The 20081-nt window shown below is 41.0% G+C and overlaps 3 protein-coding genes across 5 annotated transcripts; all 3 read right to left on the minus strand.

Annotated features, from left to right (window-relative positions):
• Positions 1 to 1397: 1397 nt before the first annotated feature.
• Positions 1398 to 2655, minus strand: LOC136496288 (ubiquitin-conjugating enzyme E2 8-like). The gene is made up of 3 exons (XM_066491938.1): positions 2586 to 2655; positions 2163 to 2206; positions 1398 to 1511 (listed from the first exon to the last, which is right to left on the minus strand). The coding sequence occupies exons 1-3, from the start codon at positions 2653 to 2655 to the stop codon at positions 1398 to 1400; spliced, it is 228 nt and encodes a 75-aa protein (XP_066348035.1).
• A 767-nt stretch (positions 2656 to 3422) lies between these two features.
• Positions 3423 to 8112, minus strand: LOC136498131 (probable inactive histone-lysine N-methyltransferase SUVR2). Its single transcript, XM_066494077.1, has 8 exons — positions 7588 to 8112; positions 6908 to 7457; positions 5549 to 6666; positions 5148 to 5407; positions 4963 to 5029; positions 4814 to 4864; positions 4099 to 4192; positions 3423 to 3976 (listed from the first exon to the last, which is right to left on the minus strand). The coding sequence occupies exons 1-8, from the start codon at positions 7780 to 7782 to the stop codon at positions 3948 to 3950; spliced, it is 2364 nt and encodes a 787-aa protein (XP_066350174.1). The 5' UTR covers positions 7783 to 8112; the 3' UTR covers positions 3423 to 3947.
• Positions 8113 to 8984: 872 nt separating this feature from the next.
• Positions 8985 to 17984, minus strand: LOC136498130 (increased DNA methylation 1-like). Of its 3 annotated transcripts, none has more exons than XM_066494075.1 (11): positions 17538 to 17984; positions 14365 to 17431; positions 14037 to 14160; positions 13420 to 13505; positions 12704 to 12945; positions 12210 to 12296; positions 11771 to 11870; positions 11306 to 11504; positions 10986 to 11182; positions 10434 to 10608; positions 8985 to 9793 (listed from the first exon to the last, which is right to left on the minus strand). In XM_066494075.1, the coding sequence occupies exons 2-10, from the start codon at positions 17380 to 17382 to the stop codon at positions 10588 to 10590; spliced, it is 4074 nt and encodes a 1357-aa protein (XP_066350172.1). In that variant the 5' UTR covers positions 17383 to 17431; positions 17538 to 17984; the 3' UTR covers positions 8985 to 9793; positions 10434 to 10587. The 3 variants fall into 3 exon arrangements, with proteins under 3 accessions (XP_066350172.1, XP_066350173.1, XP_066350171.1); XM_066494076.1 differs by having other exon boundaries at positions 8985 to 9852; XM_066494074.1 differs by lacking the exon at positions 10434 to 10608.
• Between the last annotated feature and the right edge of the window lie 2097 nt (positions 17985 to 20081).

The raw sequence follows: 20081 nt of genomic DNA on the forward strand, positions 1-20081 counted from the left end.
CAAACATCACAAATACATCGTAGAACATCACATTAAGACTACACAAAATCGCTAAATATAGCAAACATCATATGTATATTACGTGAACATAAAAAACATAAAAATAAAAAATAAAAATAAAATTAGTGAATTAAAGTCAAATAAAAAGAAGAAAAATGCTACCGAACATCACAAATACATCGTAGAACATCATATTAAGGCTACACGAACATCACTAAATATATCATATAACATCATATGTATACTACGCGAACATCACAAATACCATGAAAATATAAAAATATAAAAATATAAATAAAATTAGTGAAGTAATTATTTGTAGTCAAATAAAAAGAAGAAAAATGCTACCGAACATCACAAATGCATCCTAGAACATCACATTAACACTACACGAACACCACTAAATATATCATAGAACATCATATATATATATACTACACGAACATCACAAATACCATAAAAATGTAAAATAAAATAATAAAATTATTAAAGTAATTAATTAGAGTCAAATAAAAAAGAAAAAAACTACCGAACATCACAAAAAAATCATAGAACAACAATGTATACGTACTGAACATCATAAAATACATCATAGAACATCATATTTCTACTCACGGACATCACAAAAATACATTACAGAATATCATATGTATACTACACGAACATCGCCTATACCTGTAAATAAAAAAAAGGCAAAACATAAAATTATAAATAGATAAATGTTAATTCTATCAAAAAGAAATTTAAAATGTATAAATGTTAAAAAAATAAAAAGATAAGAAAACAAAAAGAAAGAAAAATAAAAAAAACTAAATAGAAGCGAGGAAAAGAAACAAAAGAAAAAGAAAAATAAAGGAAATAAAAATTAATAAAGTAAAATAAAAAGAGTAAAATAATAAAGAAAATGAAAAGAATGACAAAAGTCCAGAAAAAATAAAAGGAAAACATACATAAAAAAGAAAAGAAATGAAAAATAAAAGACCATGAAAAAAGAAAAAGGAAAAAAAAGAAATAGAAGAAAAGAAAGAAAAATAAAAAAGGGAAAAATATGAAAATAAAGAAAATGAAAAAAAAAAGAATAAAAGACGACTAAGAATAATAGAACATAACAAAAAATAAAAGAGAAAAGAAAAAGGAAAAGGATGGGAAGCCCAATGGGTGGGTGGGTGTGGCATCCATGCTGAAGTAGAAATTTGCTCGCGAGAGAAGAGGTGCTAGATTGGGCCCAGTGTTATTGGCAGTGGGCCGGAATTTGGATTTAGGCTGGCAGGCAGGCCGTGGGGCTTTTTTGCTTTGTTTCCAGGCAGCGAGCGAGCGGCTGTGGGCTACCATTATTAGTAGGAGGGATATAAGAGGAAATGGCACATGGTCGGCCCAGTAATTTGGATTGGATTGTCCTATTTATATTTATTATTTCTAAAAGCAGGGCTCCATTGTTCCTTCAAGATGTCAAGACAGATGCTCCCATTGCTGTTGATATTCGGATGGAAAACCTTTGTCTTGAATGCAACCTGCGATATGTAATAAATGATGAGCACATAGATAGGTATTTCAGATTCAGTTGGATTGCTAATGCGCATGTGTAGATAGAGCTAAGTTTTGCTAAGAACAAGGTTGGTTCTCACATTAAACAGGCTAAATCAAACCAGTGGTCCAGTATAGAATGGAATGGCAAAATAAAGAGCTAACAATTTCACAGAAATCATAGTATGCGTGCACAGATTATAACATGTCATGGGCAGTGTAGATATTTGTTGACAAGCAGCACATAAGTGTCAAATTCAGAATTAGTTAGAGACGTTCCATGCCAGTAATTCTTCTAATTGGGATCTAGCCATCTAGGAAATAAGTGGACAACTGGTGTAACAGGAATGGGGGTCCAATAATTCATATGAACTGACGTGCATAAACAAATGGAAACTAATTGCTAGTTCAGTGTACAAGTACAACTTAAGACTGTTGTCATGTACATACATCAGCATACTAGATTTGCTAGTGTCACAAGTGTAGGGGCTGATGGCCCTGGAAGCACTCAGCAAGTTTGCATGCTCAAGTACATGACTACCATGGTGCGTGAGCGCTGCACTTATCTAAACAACAACGGCTTGCTTGATGCCAACAAAATTACTCAACCCGCCTGAACAGAAAGGTGAATTTCTTACTGGCAGGGCGATGTAACTGCCCTGTGCGACCTTGATACAGGAACCTGAACATGACAAAAAAATGACCAGCGGGAGGCAGGCCCCTCTCCGGATCTAATAAGCAAACCTAGGGACGGCAGGAATGAACACCCGTATGTCCAAATGAACCATATAGAGTTATAGACAAGCTACGATCCTTTTCCTAAATTACACAATTACACAACACATGCTCGTTATCCCACCAACAACCTACACCGTTCAAAATTTGCGATCACTATTTACAACCGTCCCCAGTGGATGTATACGCAGATCTGACAACTACGCACGAAGAATCGCACCACGCTGACAACCAAACGCAGGGAAGAAGTCGTCTCCCATCATGGAAAATTCAAAAAAGTAAAGCTGTAGCAGTGAAAGAGGAAGAGCGGGCGGAATCTAAATCACCTGTGTTGCATGAGGTGGGCGGATCCTTCTGCAGGTCCTTGAGCTCCTTGAGGATCCGCTTCGACGCCATGGATCTGGTCTCCTCTCTAAATCACACCTGCCTCCCCGCACACGATTGCCGTTGGCCTCCATTCAGCACGAGCTGGCGCCCCCTAGTGCCCAGCATGCGCTGCTCAAGTCGCCGACTAGCGCCCAGGCCGCACCGCCCCCAGGTCGTGCCACGCCGCCTTGTGCCCTGGCTGCGCCGCTCAGCCTGCCGCCCCGCCGCGCGCCAAGCCGCCGCCGCCGCCGCTAGGGTTGAGAAGGGAGAGTGGGAGGGAGACGGGATAGACGGAGGAGATGACACGAAGGAGAGACATGCCTGACTCCCTGGGCCCTGTAATATCCCAGGGACATTTTTGTCAGTTTAACAAAAACCTGAGTCAATCTTGATCAACTTGGACGGAGGTGACGGTTTGGTCAGATTAGAAATCAAAAGTTCAAGTGAGGCCAAATAGATAAGAAAATTTGTTTCAGGGTCAAGAAAGAAAGGCTAAGTTTCAATCAGGGCCAAATAAAAAATTTTCTTAAAAAAAAGGCTCCATCGTCGGACACATTTAGGCTAGCATCCCTTGTAAGATGTGATGAGCTGCTTTCTCGACTGGCTTTGTTAGGCAAGGCTAGGCAAAGGCAATCCTTGCTAGCAAAGGAAAGGAGATCCAAACAGACCCGTCATATATATGCAAACTGCATGGGGACAGACTACTCATTCATAGTCGAATTGCCCAAAAACAGAAAAGAGGAACATGCCAAATCTTTCACAGATACTGGCCCCGTTCGGCTTACTAAATCTTGATTAAAATTAGCTAAAAAACACTGTTCTGACTGAAATATTACAAGAGAAAAACACTGTTCCGACTAAAAAAAGAAGCCGAATAAACCGCATATGAGCGCATATAAGGTAAACCGAACGGCGCCACTACAAGCAAAGATGCCGCAGTGCGGTGTGGGCTAGATACCCAGGCCAGGTCTACGGACATTGCCTCATGTAGCATATGCTAACTGCATGGGGACAGGACTCATTCATGGACGAGTTGGCGAGTTGCCCAGAAACAGAAAGAAAGAAAGAAACAAGGAACATGCCAAATCTTTCATAGATACAAGCAAAGATGCCGCAATTATCTGGGAGCCCACTACAGTCAGTCCCATGGAATTTCAGGTTCTGCCGTCAAGCACAGCGGGCATGGCATAAGCTCAGGTCTCCTCCTGATAGCTACATAGGTTAACAAGACATCTTAGGCACCACCCTAACAGTAACAAGTTTTAAAACTGATTAGTCCGTTCGCTTTCCCAAACCATGCACCCCCACTTTCAGTCAACGCTTCATTTCGAAGCAGCTTTGCCTCGCTTCCCTGCAAAACGCATTCAAAGGAAACTTGAGAAGAAGGCTCGCAGAATGCAGCACAGAATGAACCTACGATCATCATTATCTCTCAAAAACGAAGGTTTGGGAGTAGCCAGAAGGAGAACATACTCGAATGCTTTCTACCGCGGCAGTATCTGCTTCCACACAGGCATTCAAATGATTTGACAGGATGCTTATCATCATCAAAATCAATACCATAATCCTGAAACCAGGAATGTTCCCAATATGATCAGAGAGAGTATATCCTAGGCTGATACAATCAACTAAAGAGCATTGCATGGAATATGCGAAGAAGGAATAGTAGCAATTATAAAGACAGAAAGAGAGAGAGAGACTAGCCCTAGTTAGTAGTTACCCAAAAAAGGTACTAGTTATGTACTACAACGTTGAGCCGAAATCGTTGCCAATCTGTTTTGATGCATTCAGGTGGTATATTACAAACTAACAGATCAGCCCCAAAAAATTAAATTTTACAACACAAGAACCCTAAGTAATTGAAGAATGGACATGATGCATGAAAATTTTAGTAGAGTTACCATTCGTAAAAACAAAATTCAGCAATAACAGAAAATATGACCAACTAGAAGAAATTTGGCAATGGCCTGAAATAAGGATTATATATTTCGCTTTAAAGGGTTAGGGGTTTAGCATTGCGACCACGTGAAGCAATCCTACAAGCACAAAACCATTGCCCACAGGATAAACATTAATTAAAGAAGCCCCAAATAAATAACAGCAAGCACTAAAAATATACTTGAAGTGGCCACAGTAATTGATTTTGATCATTGTATTTCTTTTTATTACAAAATCACGCAAGGCTTACCCATGTGAGCTCCTCAAATGCCTCCACCTTCTTGGTTGTGAAAAATGCAAACTGTAGTTACAGAAAGAAATAAAGAAAAATCATCAACATATCACTCTTTCATAGCTAACATACAGACTCATCCAATTCAGAAGTTAAGAATAACTTACATGATAATAGTGATGATCTGGGGTCTCCACTTCAACAGGGATGTCAACTAAATTTGCATCATAGCATCTACGTAACGTATTGTTACAACCAGAAAGAAAAATGAGGGGGTCAATGGCTCATATTTGCTATCATTGATTACATTTAAAGTAACACAATGAACATGTTGAGAATAATCAGAGAACACCTGTGGTTGATGAATCTCCCAACATTCCCACAAAATGTTGCATCCAGGCATAAAGCCTCTTCATCCTTCAGCACCCCATCAGAACCCCAACCAGCATCTAAGAGCACCGAGTACCTAGCACTGTGCATGTTTTGAGTTGTCATTTCATGTAGCTTCGTATTTGTTAGCAGCTCCCCAACATATTCGCAGACAAAGGCTCCTTTTGGAAGTTCATCAAGTGTGCGTAGCCCCCACCCCTTCCCTTCCCGTGTTGAAAACACCTTGGTAAAAAGAACAAGAAAGTTATGGCAACTCAACTAACCAGCACAAGTATAACCTCGGGGCTGCACTGCACAAAACAATAAAGCGTCCCTGCCGCCCCACTCCAAAAGAAGGGGGGAAAAGGCAGCATCAGATATTACCTGCAGATTGCATGTTATACCACGTTGAACTACACGGTTACCACATTGCATGTTACAACCACATCTACTCCAGCATTCCTTGATAAATTTCCTAATAATATGGCCCCTGCAAAGCTCTGGTGCAGGCTCGTTCCTGATCCTCTCGAGTGGGCAAGATTTACAGAAGAACATATTATGTTTTTCTGGAAATCGGTTCATAGAGACACACTTATCAAGGAACTCTGTCGTAACCAATCCTTCTGGTGTATATGCAAATTCACCACCAGTTTTTCTTGCACAGGCACATGGTTCAGGGGCATATAAGCAGTTGCCAAAGCAATCAGAACAACAGTCCTTGTCACCAATTGTTTCAACAGACTTAACATAGGACTCTTGGGAAACAAGATTTCTTGGTATATAATAAAAGGAAGGTAAACAATTCTCACTACCAAATTTGTTTACCGCTGATATACTTAATCTTTCTTTTCCCTTTGATATGTCCGATAAATCATGGGTAGACCCATTGGGAGAAAGTGCCGAAGGGGCCTGCTGATAGGTAGTTGAATTTGGTGGGCCATTCTCTGAAGCTTCCATAATCAATGATTCTTCTACAGCTTTATCTTCCACGCTTCCGCTGTTCATGCAATCAATTGGTTCCAAGGATGGGGCACTACTCGTCGTTGGCTTATTCTGTGAGCTTCTGACATTGCCAAAAGCATCTGATTGTTCATTATGTTCTGCAGTATGATCACTGCCTAGTTGTGAGACACACTGGCATATCTGCTTGATGAGACCGGCTATGGAAAAAACAGGTGGGAGGCTCTTGTGTGAACGAAGGCATTTTTCCTCAACCATCTTGAAAACTGCTTTTAAATCAGGCATGCGGAATTTTGATGGGTCTATGCTGCATTTGATTGACATCTCGACCTCACCCATAGCGGATGAAGCTACAACAGTGTGTAAACAAGGTGCATCCTGAGTTTTTCCAGCTGCAGATCCTGTCCCAGCATTGTGCATCACGGTTGCATGGTTCAACCCTTTTCCCAGACTTTGAGGTTGCTTCGTCATGCTATTTATAGGTTCAACAAAGGAAGTAGACGCCACACTTCTATAATGCTGGACTGTCCTGCCATTAGAACCTACATAAGGTTCAGCAGAGTCCAATCAGAATAATGACGTTGGGCATAGAAACCAAACAGCAAGAAAGCACTAGTTCCACAATCAGACTGATTGACAAAAAAATAAGCAAACTGATCTTGCAACACAATAAGTCAATATAACAAACACTGGAGTCTTATGGCCCACAATATATGAAATATGAAAACCTCCACAGCACAAAAACTTGAGTAATAACAGATTAGGATGATGTACGGAACCAACCTGAAATCTTTAATGGAGTGTGAACAGGTGGAGTATCTGAGGTGGTGGCATTGAGCGGATGGGAAGTAATGCAGCCAAGTCGGGCATTCTGACAGCTGGATGCAGGGGCACTGCATTGTAGATCATCAGTATCAGGTTCAGGTTTAGGCTCTCTCAAGAAGACGGCATGTTGGAAATCTTCATCCATCATCTGTATTGCCCTCTTTTGTGCAGCATTCCGCGGTGAAGGCGCGCCATCTGCAGTGGGCCGATGATATCGGGTTGAGGCCCCGATTTGTGGATGGTTCAGCTCAGCCGAAACGCCTATAGGTCCATCTAGCGCTTCCACAGCGGAGGCGGGAGACTGGGGATCAATAGAGCGACCTGCTGTGACACTAGTAGCGCTGATCCTGGGCCTCTTGATGCGAAGGGCCTCGGTCCCACTATCCAAGTCGCAAGGACCGCCTTGGATGGCACGGGAATTAGAAGGCCGCGGCCGGCAGTCCTCCCCCTCCGGTGGAAGCCGAACCCCTCTTGTACTGTTGCTGCAATGCTCCTGGTCCCCATCATCCTGAACCCCAGCCGCAAGTGATGCGATGGAATCGTCATAATAATTAGTAAGAAATAAAAAAAAAGGCGATCTTAAAAACAATGTCTTCTCCATTCCATTTGGGAATGAAGAGTGGACGAAGGAGGAATACCTGGGGGCGGTCGCGGGCTTCGAGGATGGCGTTGGCAAGGGCGCGGTAGCCATCGTCCTCGATGAGCTCCCAGGAGTTGTCGAAGAGCTGGAGGAGGTTCTTGAGGACGGGGATGACCTCCTTCTTGGAGCAGCCCAGAGGCTTCATGGCGTCGAAGGCGCGGCGTGCCCGCTCCCTCGGCCTCTGGGAATCCATCCGAGCCCTACCGAGAAACCCTACTCTGGTGGGTAGGGTTTGAGGTGCTCAGTCCTGCAGCCTGCCCGTGCCGGGGCGGGTGCCGGCGCCGCGGAAACAGAAGAGTGCCACACGAATCAGGAAGGGAATCTCCAACTCAAATGGGCGTCCTTCAGTAGTTAGGTGTTCTTGACCAAATAGGTCTGGTACGAAAGAAAGGGCGTGGGTTCAAATTCCACTCTCAACATATTTATTTGCTACACAGTGCCTTCTGAATTTTTAAGTTTTTTGCTACACAGTGTCTTCTGAATTTTTCGTTTTTTCTATTTTTGTAACACAGTGTCTTCTAAGTTTATAGTTTTTAATTTTTGTAACAGTGCCTTCTGAATTTTTAAGTTTTTTTTCCTACACAGTGTCTTCTAATTTTTTAGTTTTTTTCCCTATTTTTGTAACACAGTGTCTTCTGAGTTTATAATTTTTTATTTTTGTAACAGAGTCTTCTGAGTTTATATTTGTCAATACACAGAACAACTTTCATTCTTCATTTTTTTTCTATTTTTGCAACAGTCTTCTGAGTTTATTGTTTTTTTGTTTTTGTAACAGTGTCTTCTAAGTATATATTTGTCAATACACAGAACAACTTCCATTTTTCAGTTTTTTTTATTTTATTTTTGCAACACAGAGATAGTCTTCTGAGTCTTTTTTTTTTCTGTAAGAATCTTCTGAGTTTATATTTGTCAATACATAGTACAACTCCAGAACAAGAAGGTAAAAGGTGGTGTTAATCTTCAGAGTCACACTCTCTCCATCCAGCAATGATCGTCGCCTAAGCAAAAAGTGAAAAAAAAACCCAACATTGTCCCCTTCACATGTGAACCAATGGAAGGAGACCAAAATCGAATCATCTTTTATTGTTTCTCCCTTGTTGATTAACATAAATTTAACCTAGTGTAACTTTCTCTCCTTTTTTTGGAGGACCGTCTCCAAAGACGGCCAGCGGAAGCGGGAGGATCGGAGGAGACGGCCCTCACTGGCTCAGGAGCCAGGACCACGACGAGGCTCGCGATTGCTGATCTGGAGCTGATGACAAGCTCCGTATGGACGCTGCCAGATCACGCCCGCCATGGATCGGGCAACCGAGAATTTTAATTCGCTACTCTAGGAGGCAAAAAAAAACGACTACATGCATATATACACTATACACAAACCAAATAGCCAAAGGATTCGTCAAAAACTTCATGAATTCAAGTTCATTCTGAACAACCGTTCCGTAGCCGCAAGGATTACAACACCAATTTATCACCTTAGCATCCCATGACCATCAACTGCCTACAGGTGCAATGCCATTTGGTCTTGCTGTGGTCTCAACCATGTGACAAATAAATTTCCCCAAAACTTGCAAGGAAAGGTAGCAAACCACGAAGTGGTCAGAGGACTTACTTTATACCATATCATTCCATCAGTGCCTGCATTGAGTAGCATCGGTTTTTTCTTATTTGTAGTTAATTATATACTGCGTCCGTTAAAATGAACATGACAAGAGTCCAATCTGCAAGTTTGGCCCTCATATTGTACCCTCTTTTCCATGCCCCCAACAGTTTGGATGGCTTGCTACATTGTATCATCCATATCCCTCAGATTCAGATCAAAAGGTCTACCATGCTCCTGCAGTACCCTTTTGATGTATACCAAACAGCTTAGATTACTTCCTATCATGACTTACTTTGAAAAAGGGTCCAATGGGTTACACTTTGTACATTAAGCTCCGTGGTGTACAAATACATCCTCTATGTTCAACGTGCAAGCAATATCAACTCAGGTGTTGCGTATGCAAGTCAATTCTGTTTCAGAATTAGACTGGCCACACACAATCACCCTATCTCAGGAGAGACAGTTTTAGCATGGCCTCCATAACTTCAAATTTTCTCGATGCAGAACAGAATACATAAATCTGGGGTTTCTTCAACTTTGCTCAATCCATATTCTTGGATGCCTGCCTCATCCAATCCATTTCCCAACAGTTTGGTGAGAACTTAATGAGAAAGGAGCCATAATTAGTTTGTTATCTTGCATTAATACCTTAAAAAAATGCTGCAGTTCAAGCCAAAGCAATAAAAGGGTGCTTAGACAAATAAAATTGAGAATTATATATCAAACACTATACAAACTAGAGCTGGTGAGTTACTATTATCATGCTGTTAATTTGGCTGTCTGACAGGCTACTCATGTCAATTGGTTTGAACTTCATCCCTTTGAACTTTGTAACAATCCGGTGTTATCTTAGATGACACATACCGTTTCATATACTTTTTGTTTTGTTCCTTGGTTAACAAGTGGCTTTTTTTTTGAAAGCCAAACGAGTGGCTGTCAGATGTCCTCCAGGAGAAATTTAATTCTATAACTTTATTACAAGTATATGCACCCACTGTTTTTTGAACATGTGTCATAACTTTATTATAATGAGAATTAGCGTTCAGAGTGCAACTAATATGACTCAAATCCAAACTAAATCCATGCTTAAAAGGGAAACCATAGTAAGGAAAATGAGTTAAGTTGCAATACAGACACATTGCCAAACTTCCAAGAAATAAAAACACCACAGACAAATTCCTACAAGTACCACAAGTGACTGCTAATGTTATAACAGAATGTTGCCAAAGATTTGCAAATACCTTGAAAAAGATGAATGCATACGGCAGCAAGCGTTTGAATGATTTTGCTGCTATAAATTAAGTTGAGCCATGAGGTGGGAAGACGAAATTGGCCAACACAAAGCAGCTAGTGTCGATGGAGGGCATGAGCCCAGATATTTTTTGTGTAGGAATATCACACTTCCCCAACAGCTAACTGCAGAACATAATACAGGATAAGTTATCCTTATAATGCACAGAACTTTAGCTAAACTTGGAGGACGAGATACAAGAACAGCATGCTTCTGGCTAAACAAAGTAGTACTAGTAAGATTTGAGCTTATAGATCACTAAAATTGTAAATGGACTGTATGCCTGCGCAAACCCAACAGGTTACCAGTAAATCAGCACAGCTGATCTAAAATGGACTACATGCAAGTGCAAAGCTCAAAAATGTATACAAGTAAACCAGTATAATGGAAATGGATATTTATGTGCAACCATCTGACTATATATTTTTTTATATAGGAAACATTAGTCCTTTTCTTTTAAGTGTAAAAAGAGCTTAAAGTCTCAAGGGTTGATGTACCAAACCTTAGTAGACTGAAACCATGCTGCTGAGCCACATTCATGTTTCAGTGTTCTGAATGGACCACTCATGGAAACCTCAGCTTTAAACTCTGTCCCGGACAAGTCAAGGTCATGGAGTTCGAAATGCTCACTTGCTTTCCCATTATGCATAAATTTACCATTAGGTACTCCAGAAACTTCATGTATATCCTTTTCCTCATCTGCATAGTTTCAAAATTATGAGTATTATGGGCACCAAACAAATGGAAGGAGGTCATGGTATGCCCAAATCCATAAACCACATGGCACAAATGTGGCTAGTGGTAAGCAAGCAGGTAGTGAACCTGGTTTTGTGGCCATAATAAATCCATCCAATCTCTTTGTTAGTAAGGATGTTCCAGGAAACAACATCAAGTTTACATTATGAAGTTGTTTCCTTTCAGCATCTTCGATAGGTTTGAAGCCAAATCCTGACACCCATGTGCTAACCAACTCTGGGATGGCAGAAAGGACCAACATCTTAACATTAAATGAACGGAGCATCTGCAGTAGAGGAAATGAGGAAAAATCACATAATGATACGTAGATAAAAGTTATTAGCAGTAACGTAAAAAATAATATTGATTCAATAAGAAATCAGGTATTAGCAAAGAATGGACCGGACAGGTAGATGGGAGCAAAAGCATATCTTAACATTTACACACAGCTGAATTCCAAGTAAATGCGATACACGGTCATGGGAAACCATAACTTGTTTCAGAACTGTTGTACAGTTTTGTACTTTTGTTTGATTTCCTATTCCAGTGTACCTTTTCAATGATGTTCATTAGAATTCGGCACATTCCTTGCCGTCGATAGTCTACAGAAGTAGCAATAAAAGGTAGCTCAGCGGCTTTAGTCCCATGTACTCTGCATGAGAAAAAAATAATGATTTAGTTATAAATAAATTTTTTTCTCGAATACACAATGAAAATGGAAGAAACAGATAGTTATTTTTTATTATTATTGTTTTATGGTTATCTCATTATGTTATTCTATACTATGTGGAATTTTTTTGAAAGCTAACATGGCATATGCTGAAAATATGCATGTTTTAGTTGTAAAAGAATATATTAAACTGATAAAGCCAAAACAACAGTTAATGACAAGCAAATTGGTAGAAATAACACGCATAAATTCATTAAAAAAATACTTCAGACAGAAAAGTAGGTTCAATTTCTAACAAAGACCTGATTAAAAACAATTTACCTGATAGAAGCCACACATAAAATTTCATCACCTTTCTCCAGGATTACAGTATAGAATCCCTGATAATCCACACGAGCAAAGTTTGATCTGATAAGAAGTGAACCATGTAAGTAAACCTTGAAATTACTCAGTAAAATATATATACATATTCAAGTTTCTTCTATAATATCAAAGAGAGAACCCGATATGAATTGAAGTAGATTTGAAAAGAAAGGGTATAATAAAACTAGCTAAGCATTCAGCTGATTAACAGAACATCCCAAAGATTGTATCTTCCGTATTTAGCATAACAGCAATTTTGTCAGTTTCAATTTTCCAGTAAAACATGAAGAGATCAATCCCCATAGTACCATTGTTCATTCTTAGACACACGCGCGTATGATTTTGACTTGTGCTTCGACAAATCAGACCAGAAAAATATAAACTGAAAAAGAATATGTAATGAAATAATGGGTAATTTAAAATCACAAGGATAAGGAATGAAGGAAACTTACCTCTTGTTGTATAAAACATGGGGTATCATGTCCACACCAGTTCTAGGATCCACCATACGAATGAAACATTCCTCCAATAGAGTAAGAGCCACTGCTAATTTCATATTACATTCTGCCAGACAGGAAATCTTCTGAACAGAGTGTAGCTTCTGCCCGTCATTGTTGCATCTCAATATGGACCATGAAAGCTCACTGTCAAGAATATTGTCTGTCCCAACATGACTACGTAGCCCTATGAATATCTAGTAGCAGCAAGGGTAGAATAACACATTAATAGGAAAGAAAGATAACAATAAGGAAAAAATATTTGGAACCAGGACGCAGAGTATGTTAGGTGCACAAAGCAGTAGTTAACATAAATGTTGTCTAGTGTTGCATGGAGTGCTGATTGCTTCTAAACTAAATAGCCATAAACATTGACATCCAATTTTGAGGATTGAAAAAACTAGCGATCCAAGAGGTTAACCAAATTTAATCTGGGAAGGTTTGATTTTGTGAACCACGCAGTGTAGATGTACTAGTATCAGGTGGTCCCTGGTGCTAAATCCTAAGCATTCAAACATATGAATCAATTATATCTATGAGACTGATGACGAATGAGGGTCACGTGAATTACAATTTCTGCAGGTATGATAAAAACACAAATGGACTATGTTCACTAAAGCATCTTGCAACTTTCAACATCATCTTAACAAACTAAGTTAAATAAGTGTTACCTCTTTACAATATTTCCCACAAAACCATGTCTGAGATATTTGATCCTCAAGAGGTAGCTTCTCTTGTTCAATGCAAGTGTCATGGTCTGCCAGTGGAAACAAAACTATTCAAATTGAAGTTACAGATAAGAGCATTAGAATAATTTATCTTCTGCAGTGCATAATGAAGAACTGAAGAGGGGCTAAGTTAATTAAGGCATGAAACCACTCTATGGGTTTTATCATATTATTCTTGGGCCTTGCAAGAAATTATGGTTCAGCTCAAAGCTGCTAGAAGCTTGATAAGAAGTCAATAGAGCACAGCTAGAGGGGATCTTATTTGAAGCATAAGCTCTTTTACACTGAAAATTTGAAGCCTCCTTGAAGCAGTTCCTGTGAGAGTTGAAAAACAAATTCTAGAAGGAGCTACATTTTTACCAATGGGGCTTTTTAGATCAACACAGGTTAATCAAATCGTTTCGTAAATGAAGTAATGACTATTGAAGTTAGGCAGCAAAGTTAACATAAACTAACCCACCAACTTTCTGCTACGGCACTGCTAAGCATCATAAGGCAATAGCACAGTAGGGGAAACAGTGCAAATGACAAGACAAAGTGGAGGGAAGATAAGGTTTTACATGCATCTCCGCATTGAAAACATTTGACAATAGCCGAGAATGTCGAAACCTCCTTTTCACTAACTGGTCCCCCACATATCTGACAAGTGCAATTATGACAGTACCAACTACCTTCTGGAAGCTCCTGGATATGTAAAGGAATAGGCAAAATTAATTAAGTAGGAAACAATTTCACATATAGAATAAGTATTGATTCATTTACATATCAAGCTATCGACACACATTCTGGAACAAAGCATTGCACCGCTAAGGACAGCAACCTCAGAATGAAATGTATCTTTAAGCAGTGTATACATAACGGCACCATGAAAAACTGGATAATAGATACCTTAGCAGACAAGCAAGCTTGATGATACGTTGATGGGCAATTGTCACAGCAAAGTAATTCACCACCATCTCCACAGAAACCACAGGTGTCATCACTTTCATCTATTGCCTCAACTTTTCTACCCCATGCATTGCTTCTCCTGCTCATAAATTCAGCAGACCAAGCCTCAACCTGGCACAAAGTGTAAGACTTGCCAGACTCTAGAAAGAGGCCCAATGAGGACTGTGGGTGACTACAACCAGCATGAGCCATGAAGCCAGACACGGATAAGGTATTTTTGCAGCAATTGCAAACAACACCTTCCCAGGTAACCAGCCCATCCTTTATAACTTCATGATTTTTTGGATCCTGGTACTGTATCACATCTTTTACGGTCAGAAAGCCAGTTGCAAGCAACCAGCAGATTACAGTTTTTCGGGCCAAACTTACTCTCTTTCCACCCAATAGGTTCGTGCCAGCTTTCCCGATTTTGGAAATTAGCTTGTTGACTTTTTTGTGGCTCTTCAGCTTCTTGAACTTCTTTGCCGCTGAAAAGCCTGAAGCAAATTTATGGCAGGTGTCAAGATCCTTGTTTTTCACTATAGCTGTGATCAAAAGGTCCTCATCATTGATCCGCAACTCACGAGGTCTTTTCTTCATGTACTTCAACCAACCCTTTGGTTTCATTTTGGCAGTGCCTCTCTTGCAGATTTGTGAGTCACATGTTAGATAAGTTCCCAGAACATCAGCACTAGATTCATGGGATAACTCAACAGGTACAGTATTTCCTGTTGGATCACTTTGTGAATCCTCATAAAATTCTCCATGGGATGGGAGTATCTTTTTCCAGACCTTGTCATCATGGCAGAACGCTGAGGCATCTGACTGTGACTCCCTTGTAGTACAGTGGGTTTCTGGGAATGTATTGTAATCCTTAAGTTGCTTGCTCACTGAAGAGAAGAGCATGTCACACTTCCTGCTTTGGTCATCTTTATCTAGCTTTTCTGATTTTGTTTCAGCTTTCATATCGTCTTTTAGTGTGCCAAAACCTGAACGCATACCGTGTTCCTCAAAGGCATTGGTGTTCCCTGGGTCAGCCATGCCCATGGTTGGTACATTGGTCCCATCCAGTCCAGCTGAGCTAATATCAAATATCCTTTTCGATTTCTTCCTTGACTTTTTTACAGAGCTATTAAGAGCATTTGGTTGACCATGAGTTTGCCTTCCATCATCACTTGCATCGATGTGATGTTTTGCCTGGTCACTTGCATTGTAATTCAGACTCTCGTTGCAGGAAAGCTTTGGGTTTGTATCCCTATCGTTGCTGTCTTCCACATCATGACAGCTCTGTAAAGACTGATGCCCGTTGTAGCTCTCAGTTGCAAGCGTGCTGCAATCAGAGTCTGTGATCAGTGGAGTCAACTGAATCATTCGGCTTGCCAAAAGCTCACTGGCTTTGTGCATGGTCTTACTTTCCAATGACATATCTGAGCTGCCATCAAGAACAAAGGTTGAACTGTCGACAGCTCTAAGAGTTTTATGTTGCTGCAGAGCAGTGATTTTCCTACTGATGAACACAACAGCTACAAAAGGGTCCAAAATCTGCCAGCGCTGAAGAAGCGTGAGTGCATTTTGCTGGTGCGCAAGCATCCTATCAACATAGGCCATTGTATCTGTGAGATCCTTCCAAAACGCATCAACATCTGACCACTCCTTTGGATACCTTCCCCTTTCTGAATCTGGGGAAGCTTCATATAACTTGTTGCCACAAAACTTCCAAGCCTGGGTTAGTGAGGTATGAACCGCTTCCCTGTTTGGAGCTGTGAAGTAGGATGCCATCTTAGCCCTGTCATTCCTTTTCCGTGGCTTAATAGTCCATCCAGCGTCCTTGAAAAGACGATGTGCATGTGCTTCCAGCTGGTCAGGAATATCCCTGCCCAGTGCCTTCTTGGAAACAGCAGCTGCCGAGCCAGAGTGTACTGCGCTGCCGCTTCCATGAACATCAATTTCATCCAGGCAACTAATATTCGCATCAGGGGTGCCGTTCTGGCAAATGGCGCCATCGAGCTGGGTGAACTGACCAGGGCTGAACCAAAACTGGGACTGCTGAGGTATTGTCGGAGAACTATGAGCTTCTTCACTATAAAACAGATGCTGCTCTACTCCCCCTCTTTCAGAGAAATCCTTTGTACTTGCGCATAGGGGATAAGTGGTGTCATCCATCTGGCCTTGATCATAAGCGAAGCACGCATTGCTAGGGAATTGCTGCTGATCCTGGAGCCACTGATGCAAAAAGGGATCTGAAAGGAGAGTGGCACTCTGGAATTCAGAAATCTCCGCTAGTGCTTCTATGTAGGAAGGCATGGGGTCATCGACCGCGCTAGTGCTGCTGCTGCAGCCCAGCCCGAGCGCGTTGCACATCCCAGCTCCAGCATCTTGCGTGTGCACATCCAAAATGCTGTGAGCAGCATCTGCGCCGATGAATTGGTTTTGGTCGTCGGAGAGGCCGAATTGGTGTGGGTCATCGGAGAGGCCGAGCAGATGAGTGGCACACTTATCCCCAGGCTGCCAGGAACCCATGAATCCCTGCAAAAACGCAGCTGCATCCAGGTCGGCCCCGTTCTGCTGCGCACGAGGGTGCGGGTGCTCCTGGACCTGGAGATGAAGGTCGTGGTGAGGCCCATTGTTTGGCTGACTACTATGATCCATTCTGGGGTGTGGATCAGCAGTGGCGGCGGCAGGCTGGTGCTGGTGCTGCGCATGGGAGGCAAATGGAGAGGGCGAGGTCTCCGTGGCCTTGAGGTGGGCGGGGGCGGTGGTGTGGACGAATCCAAGGTCCATCTCGGCGGGCAGATGGGTGGTGGCGGCGTTGTCGGCGGCCCCGCAGAAGACCTCCTTGAAAACCTGGAGCTCCAAGAGCGATCTGTCGAAGGCGGCGTGGTCCTCCATTCCCGTGATGTCCTCGCCGAAGATGAAGCGCATGGCGTCGTCCTCCTTGAAGCCCAGCATGTCGTCCGCGTGGCCTCCCGCGGCGGCCATGCTAGTGGTAGTGGTAGCTAGCAGCAGCTAGGGGTAGGGACTAGCGAGCCTGCAGAGTTGAATTGGAGAGCGGAGTGAGCAGCTAAAGCTTGGTCGGTGACCCCGTGGGGGAAGAAGAATGTGAGATCCAGCCATTCCAGGCAAGTGGTCTGTACCTGAGCGAAATGGGCGGTCGGCGGTCGGCGGTCGGGTCGGGGAGGCAGCGGGAGCAGAATTGGGCGGTCGGATCCAGAGGGCAGCAGCTGAGTCTCGAGTGGCCTGCGCTGGATCGAGAGAATAGTGGTGGGGAGGAGCGGGCGGAGCAAATCGGGGGCGAGATCCGAGGCGAGCGAAGAGGGGAAGAGTCGTGCTGCCTCCGCCTTCCTGTTGAGGTTTGGGCGCCCCGCCCCGGCGCGGAGAAGCGAGGGCCGGGGACGGCGGCTTGGCTTGGCTTGCTTGATAGCTGAGCGCCGGCGGCGGGACGGGCGTCTGGGTGGGAGTGAAGCGAAAGCAAGCAAGCAACGGCGGCCCGCAGTGGAGCTGGGGACTGGGGGAGGAGAAGAAAGAGGTCAAGAGAGAGCTCGCTTCGCTTCGCTAGGCAAGCAAGGGGTTCCCTGCGTTTGTTTCGTGATGAGTGATGCCGATGATGCGAAGGATGACAGGCAAGCAGAGCAGGACACACATGACATGGAACAGAATAGCCAATATCCAAACGCCACCAGAAGGAGGAGGGCGCCCTCTTGCTCGTTTGAAACATTTTGCCTCCAAAACCAAACACCCAAATTGCAACGCTACGCCTACGCTGCCCATAGACCAGAGCAACACGAGTTTATGCATGCCAATGCATACTCGATTTGCCTTTTTCTTTCTTTTATCAATCAATCAGGGAGAAGACTATTCTATCTATGGTTTCCATATTTTTTTTGTCTGCTATGTTACTAGTAATTAAGGCTCCGTTTCATCAGCTAGTTTTTTATAAGCTAGGCTAGAACAATGGCTGAAGTAGTGAAGCGAGAAGTTTGGTGGTTTAATAATAGTATAAAATACTCAGTCCAATCCAAATTATAAAATGTTTTGACTTTTCTTGATGCATAGGTTTCGTCATACACTTAGATATACCCCATGTCTAGACTCTAGATATATAAGAAAAGTAATATATCTAGAAAAACCAAAATATCTTTTTTTCTTAATTAAAAAGTTAATACGTCTCATAATTTAAAATGAAGGGAGTAAGCTACAAGCTGAACTATAAGGTAGGTTGTTGGAATTAGCTAGAGCTTTTTATTTAGCCATTAACAGCTTATTTTGGTCAGTGCATATATATATAACCTAAGCCTACTAAGACACCCCCACCCAAATTGGGAAGAAAACATTGCACAAGAACAGGCACTACTGGGGACCCCTGGACGACAGGGTCGGCACTAGACCCGTCGTCGACCCCCCTCCCCTAAAAAAAAGAAATCCTTCCCCTACTTCATTATATGGGGCCAATTCAGTTGTATTCCTAGGCCAACAGCAGACCACGCAACAGCTTGCAGTAAAAGCTAAAATTTCTGACATCAGCCCATATCTCATACTTTTATAGTAAAAAAAGCCATATCTCCTAAACCAGGTATCATAATTAAAATCCGATTGCACCATCGTGTTCCTTGCAATAAACTCTTCAAAACAAACCCCCATATGAATATATTTCGATAAAAAAAATTAACGAACATTTATCTCATGATTAACCTGTATTTAAAGATAATCGTTAAACATCACATTAACACTACACGAACATCGTAGAAAATAACATAGAACATAATATGTATACTACGCTAACATCATATATATCATGAAATGTAAAAAATAAAATAAAATTAGTAAAATAATTAATTATAGTCAAATAAAAAGAAGAAATGCTACCAAACATCACAAATACATCGTAGAACATCACATTAAGACTACACAAAATCGCTAAATATAGCAAACATCATATGTATATTACGTGAACATAAAAAACATAAAAATAAAAAATAAAAATAAAATTAGTGAATTAAAGTCAAATAAAAAGAAGAAAAATGCTACCGAACATCACAAATACATCGTAGAACATCATATTAAGGCTACACGAACATCACTAAATATATCATATAACATCATATGTATACTACGCGAACATCACAAATACCATGAAAATATAAAAATATAAAAATATAAATAAAATTAGTGAAGTAATTATTTGTAGTCAAATAAAAAGAAGAAAAATGCTACCGAACATCACAAATGCATCCTAGAACATCACATTAACACTACACGAACACCACTAAATATATCATAGAACATCATATATATATATACTACACGAACATCACAAATACCATAAAAATGTAAAATAAAATAATAAAATTATTAAAGTAATTAATTAGAGTCAAATAAAAAAGAAAAAAACTACCGAACATCACAAAAAAATCATAGAACAACAATGTATACGTACTGAACATCATAAAATACATCATAGAACATCATATTTCTACTCACGGACATCACAAAAATACATTACAGAATATCATATGTATACTACACGAACATCGCCTATACCTGTAAATAAAAAAAAGGCAAAACATAAAATTATAAATAGATAAATGTTAATTCTATCAAAAAGAAATTTAAAATGTATAAATGTTAAAAAAATAAAAAGATAAGAAAACAAAAAGAAAGAAAAATAAAAAAAACTAAAT

Source organism: Miscanthus floridulus, chromosome 12, assembly GCF_019320115.1.
Source record: "Miscanthus floridulus cultivar M001 chromosome 12, ASM1932011v1, whole genome shotgun sequence".
Classification (NCBI taxonomy): Eukaryota; Viridiplantae; Streptophyta; class Magnoliopsida; order Poales; family Poaceae; genus Miscanthus; species Miscanthus floridulus.

Bases quoted from the DNA above. Each gene is read 5' to 3' on its own strand.
- LOC136496288 (XM_066491938.1), bottom strand. From the start codon at position 2,655: ATGGCGTCGAAGCGGATCCTCAAGGAGCTCAAGGACCTGCAGAAGGAT. The intron at 2,207-2,585 runs GTGATTTAGATT...TGTCATGTTCAG, and splicing joins GCCCACCTCATGCAACACAG to GTTCCTGTATCAAGGTCGCA. The intron at 1,512-2,162 runs GTAAGAAATTCA...TACATATCGCAG, and splicing joins GCAGTTACATCGCCCTGCCA to GTTGCATTCAAGACAAAGGT.
- LOC136498131 (XM_066494077.1), bottom strand. From the start codon at position 7,782: ATGGATTCCCAGAGGCCGAGGGAGCGGGCACGCCGCGCCTTCGACGCC. The intron at 7,458-7,587 runs GTATTCCTCCTT...GCTGGGGTTCAG, and splicing joins AAGCCCGCGACCGCCCCCAG to GATGATGGGGACCAGGAGCA. The intron at 5,030-5,147 runs GTGTTCTCTGAT...TACGTTACGTAG, and splicing joins GGGAGATTCATCAACCACAG to ATGCTATGATGCAAATTTAG.
- LOC136498130 (XM_066494074.1), bottom strand. From the start codon at position 17,382: ATGGCCGCCGCGGGAGGCCACGCGGACGACATGCTGGGCTTCAAGGAG. The intron at 12,297-12,703 runs GTAAGTTTCCTT...ACTTCTTATCAG, and splicing joins CATGTTTTATACAACAAGAG to ATCAAACTTTGCTCGTGTGG. The intron at 9,794-10,985 runs GTTTGGTACATC...TTTCTCATTAAG, and splicing joins CATGGTTTCAGTCTACTAAG to TTCTCACCAAACTGTTGGGA.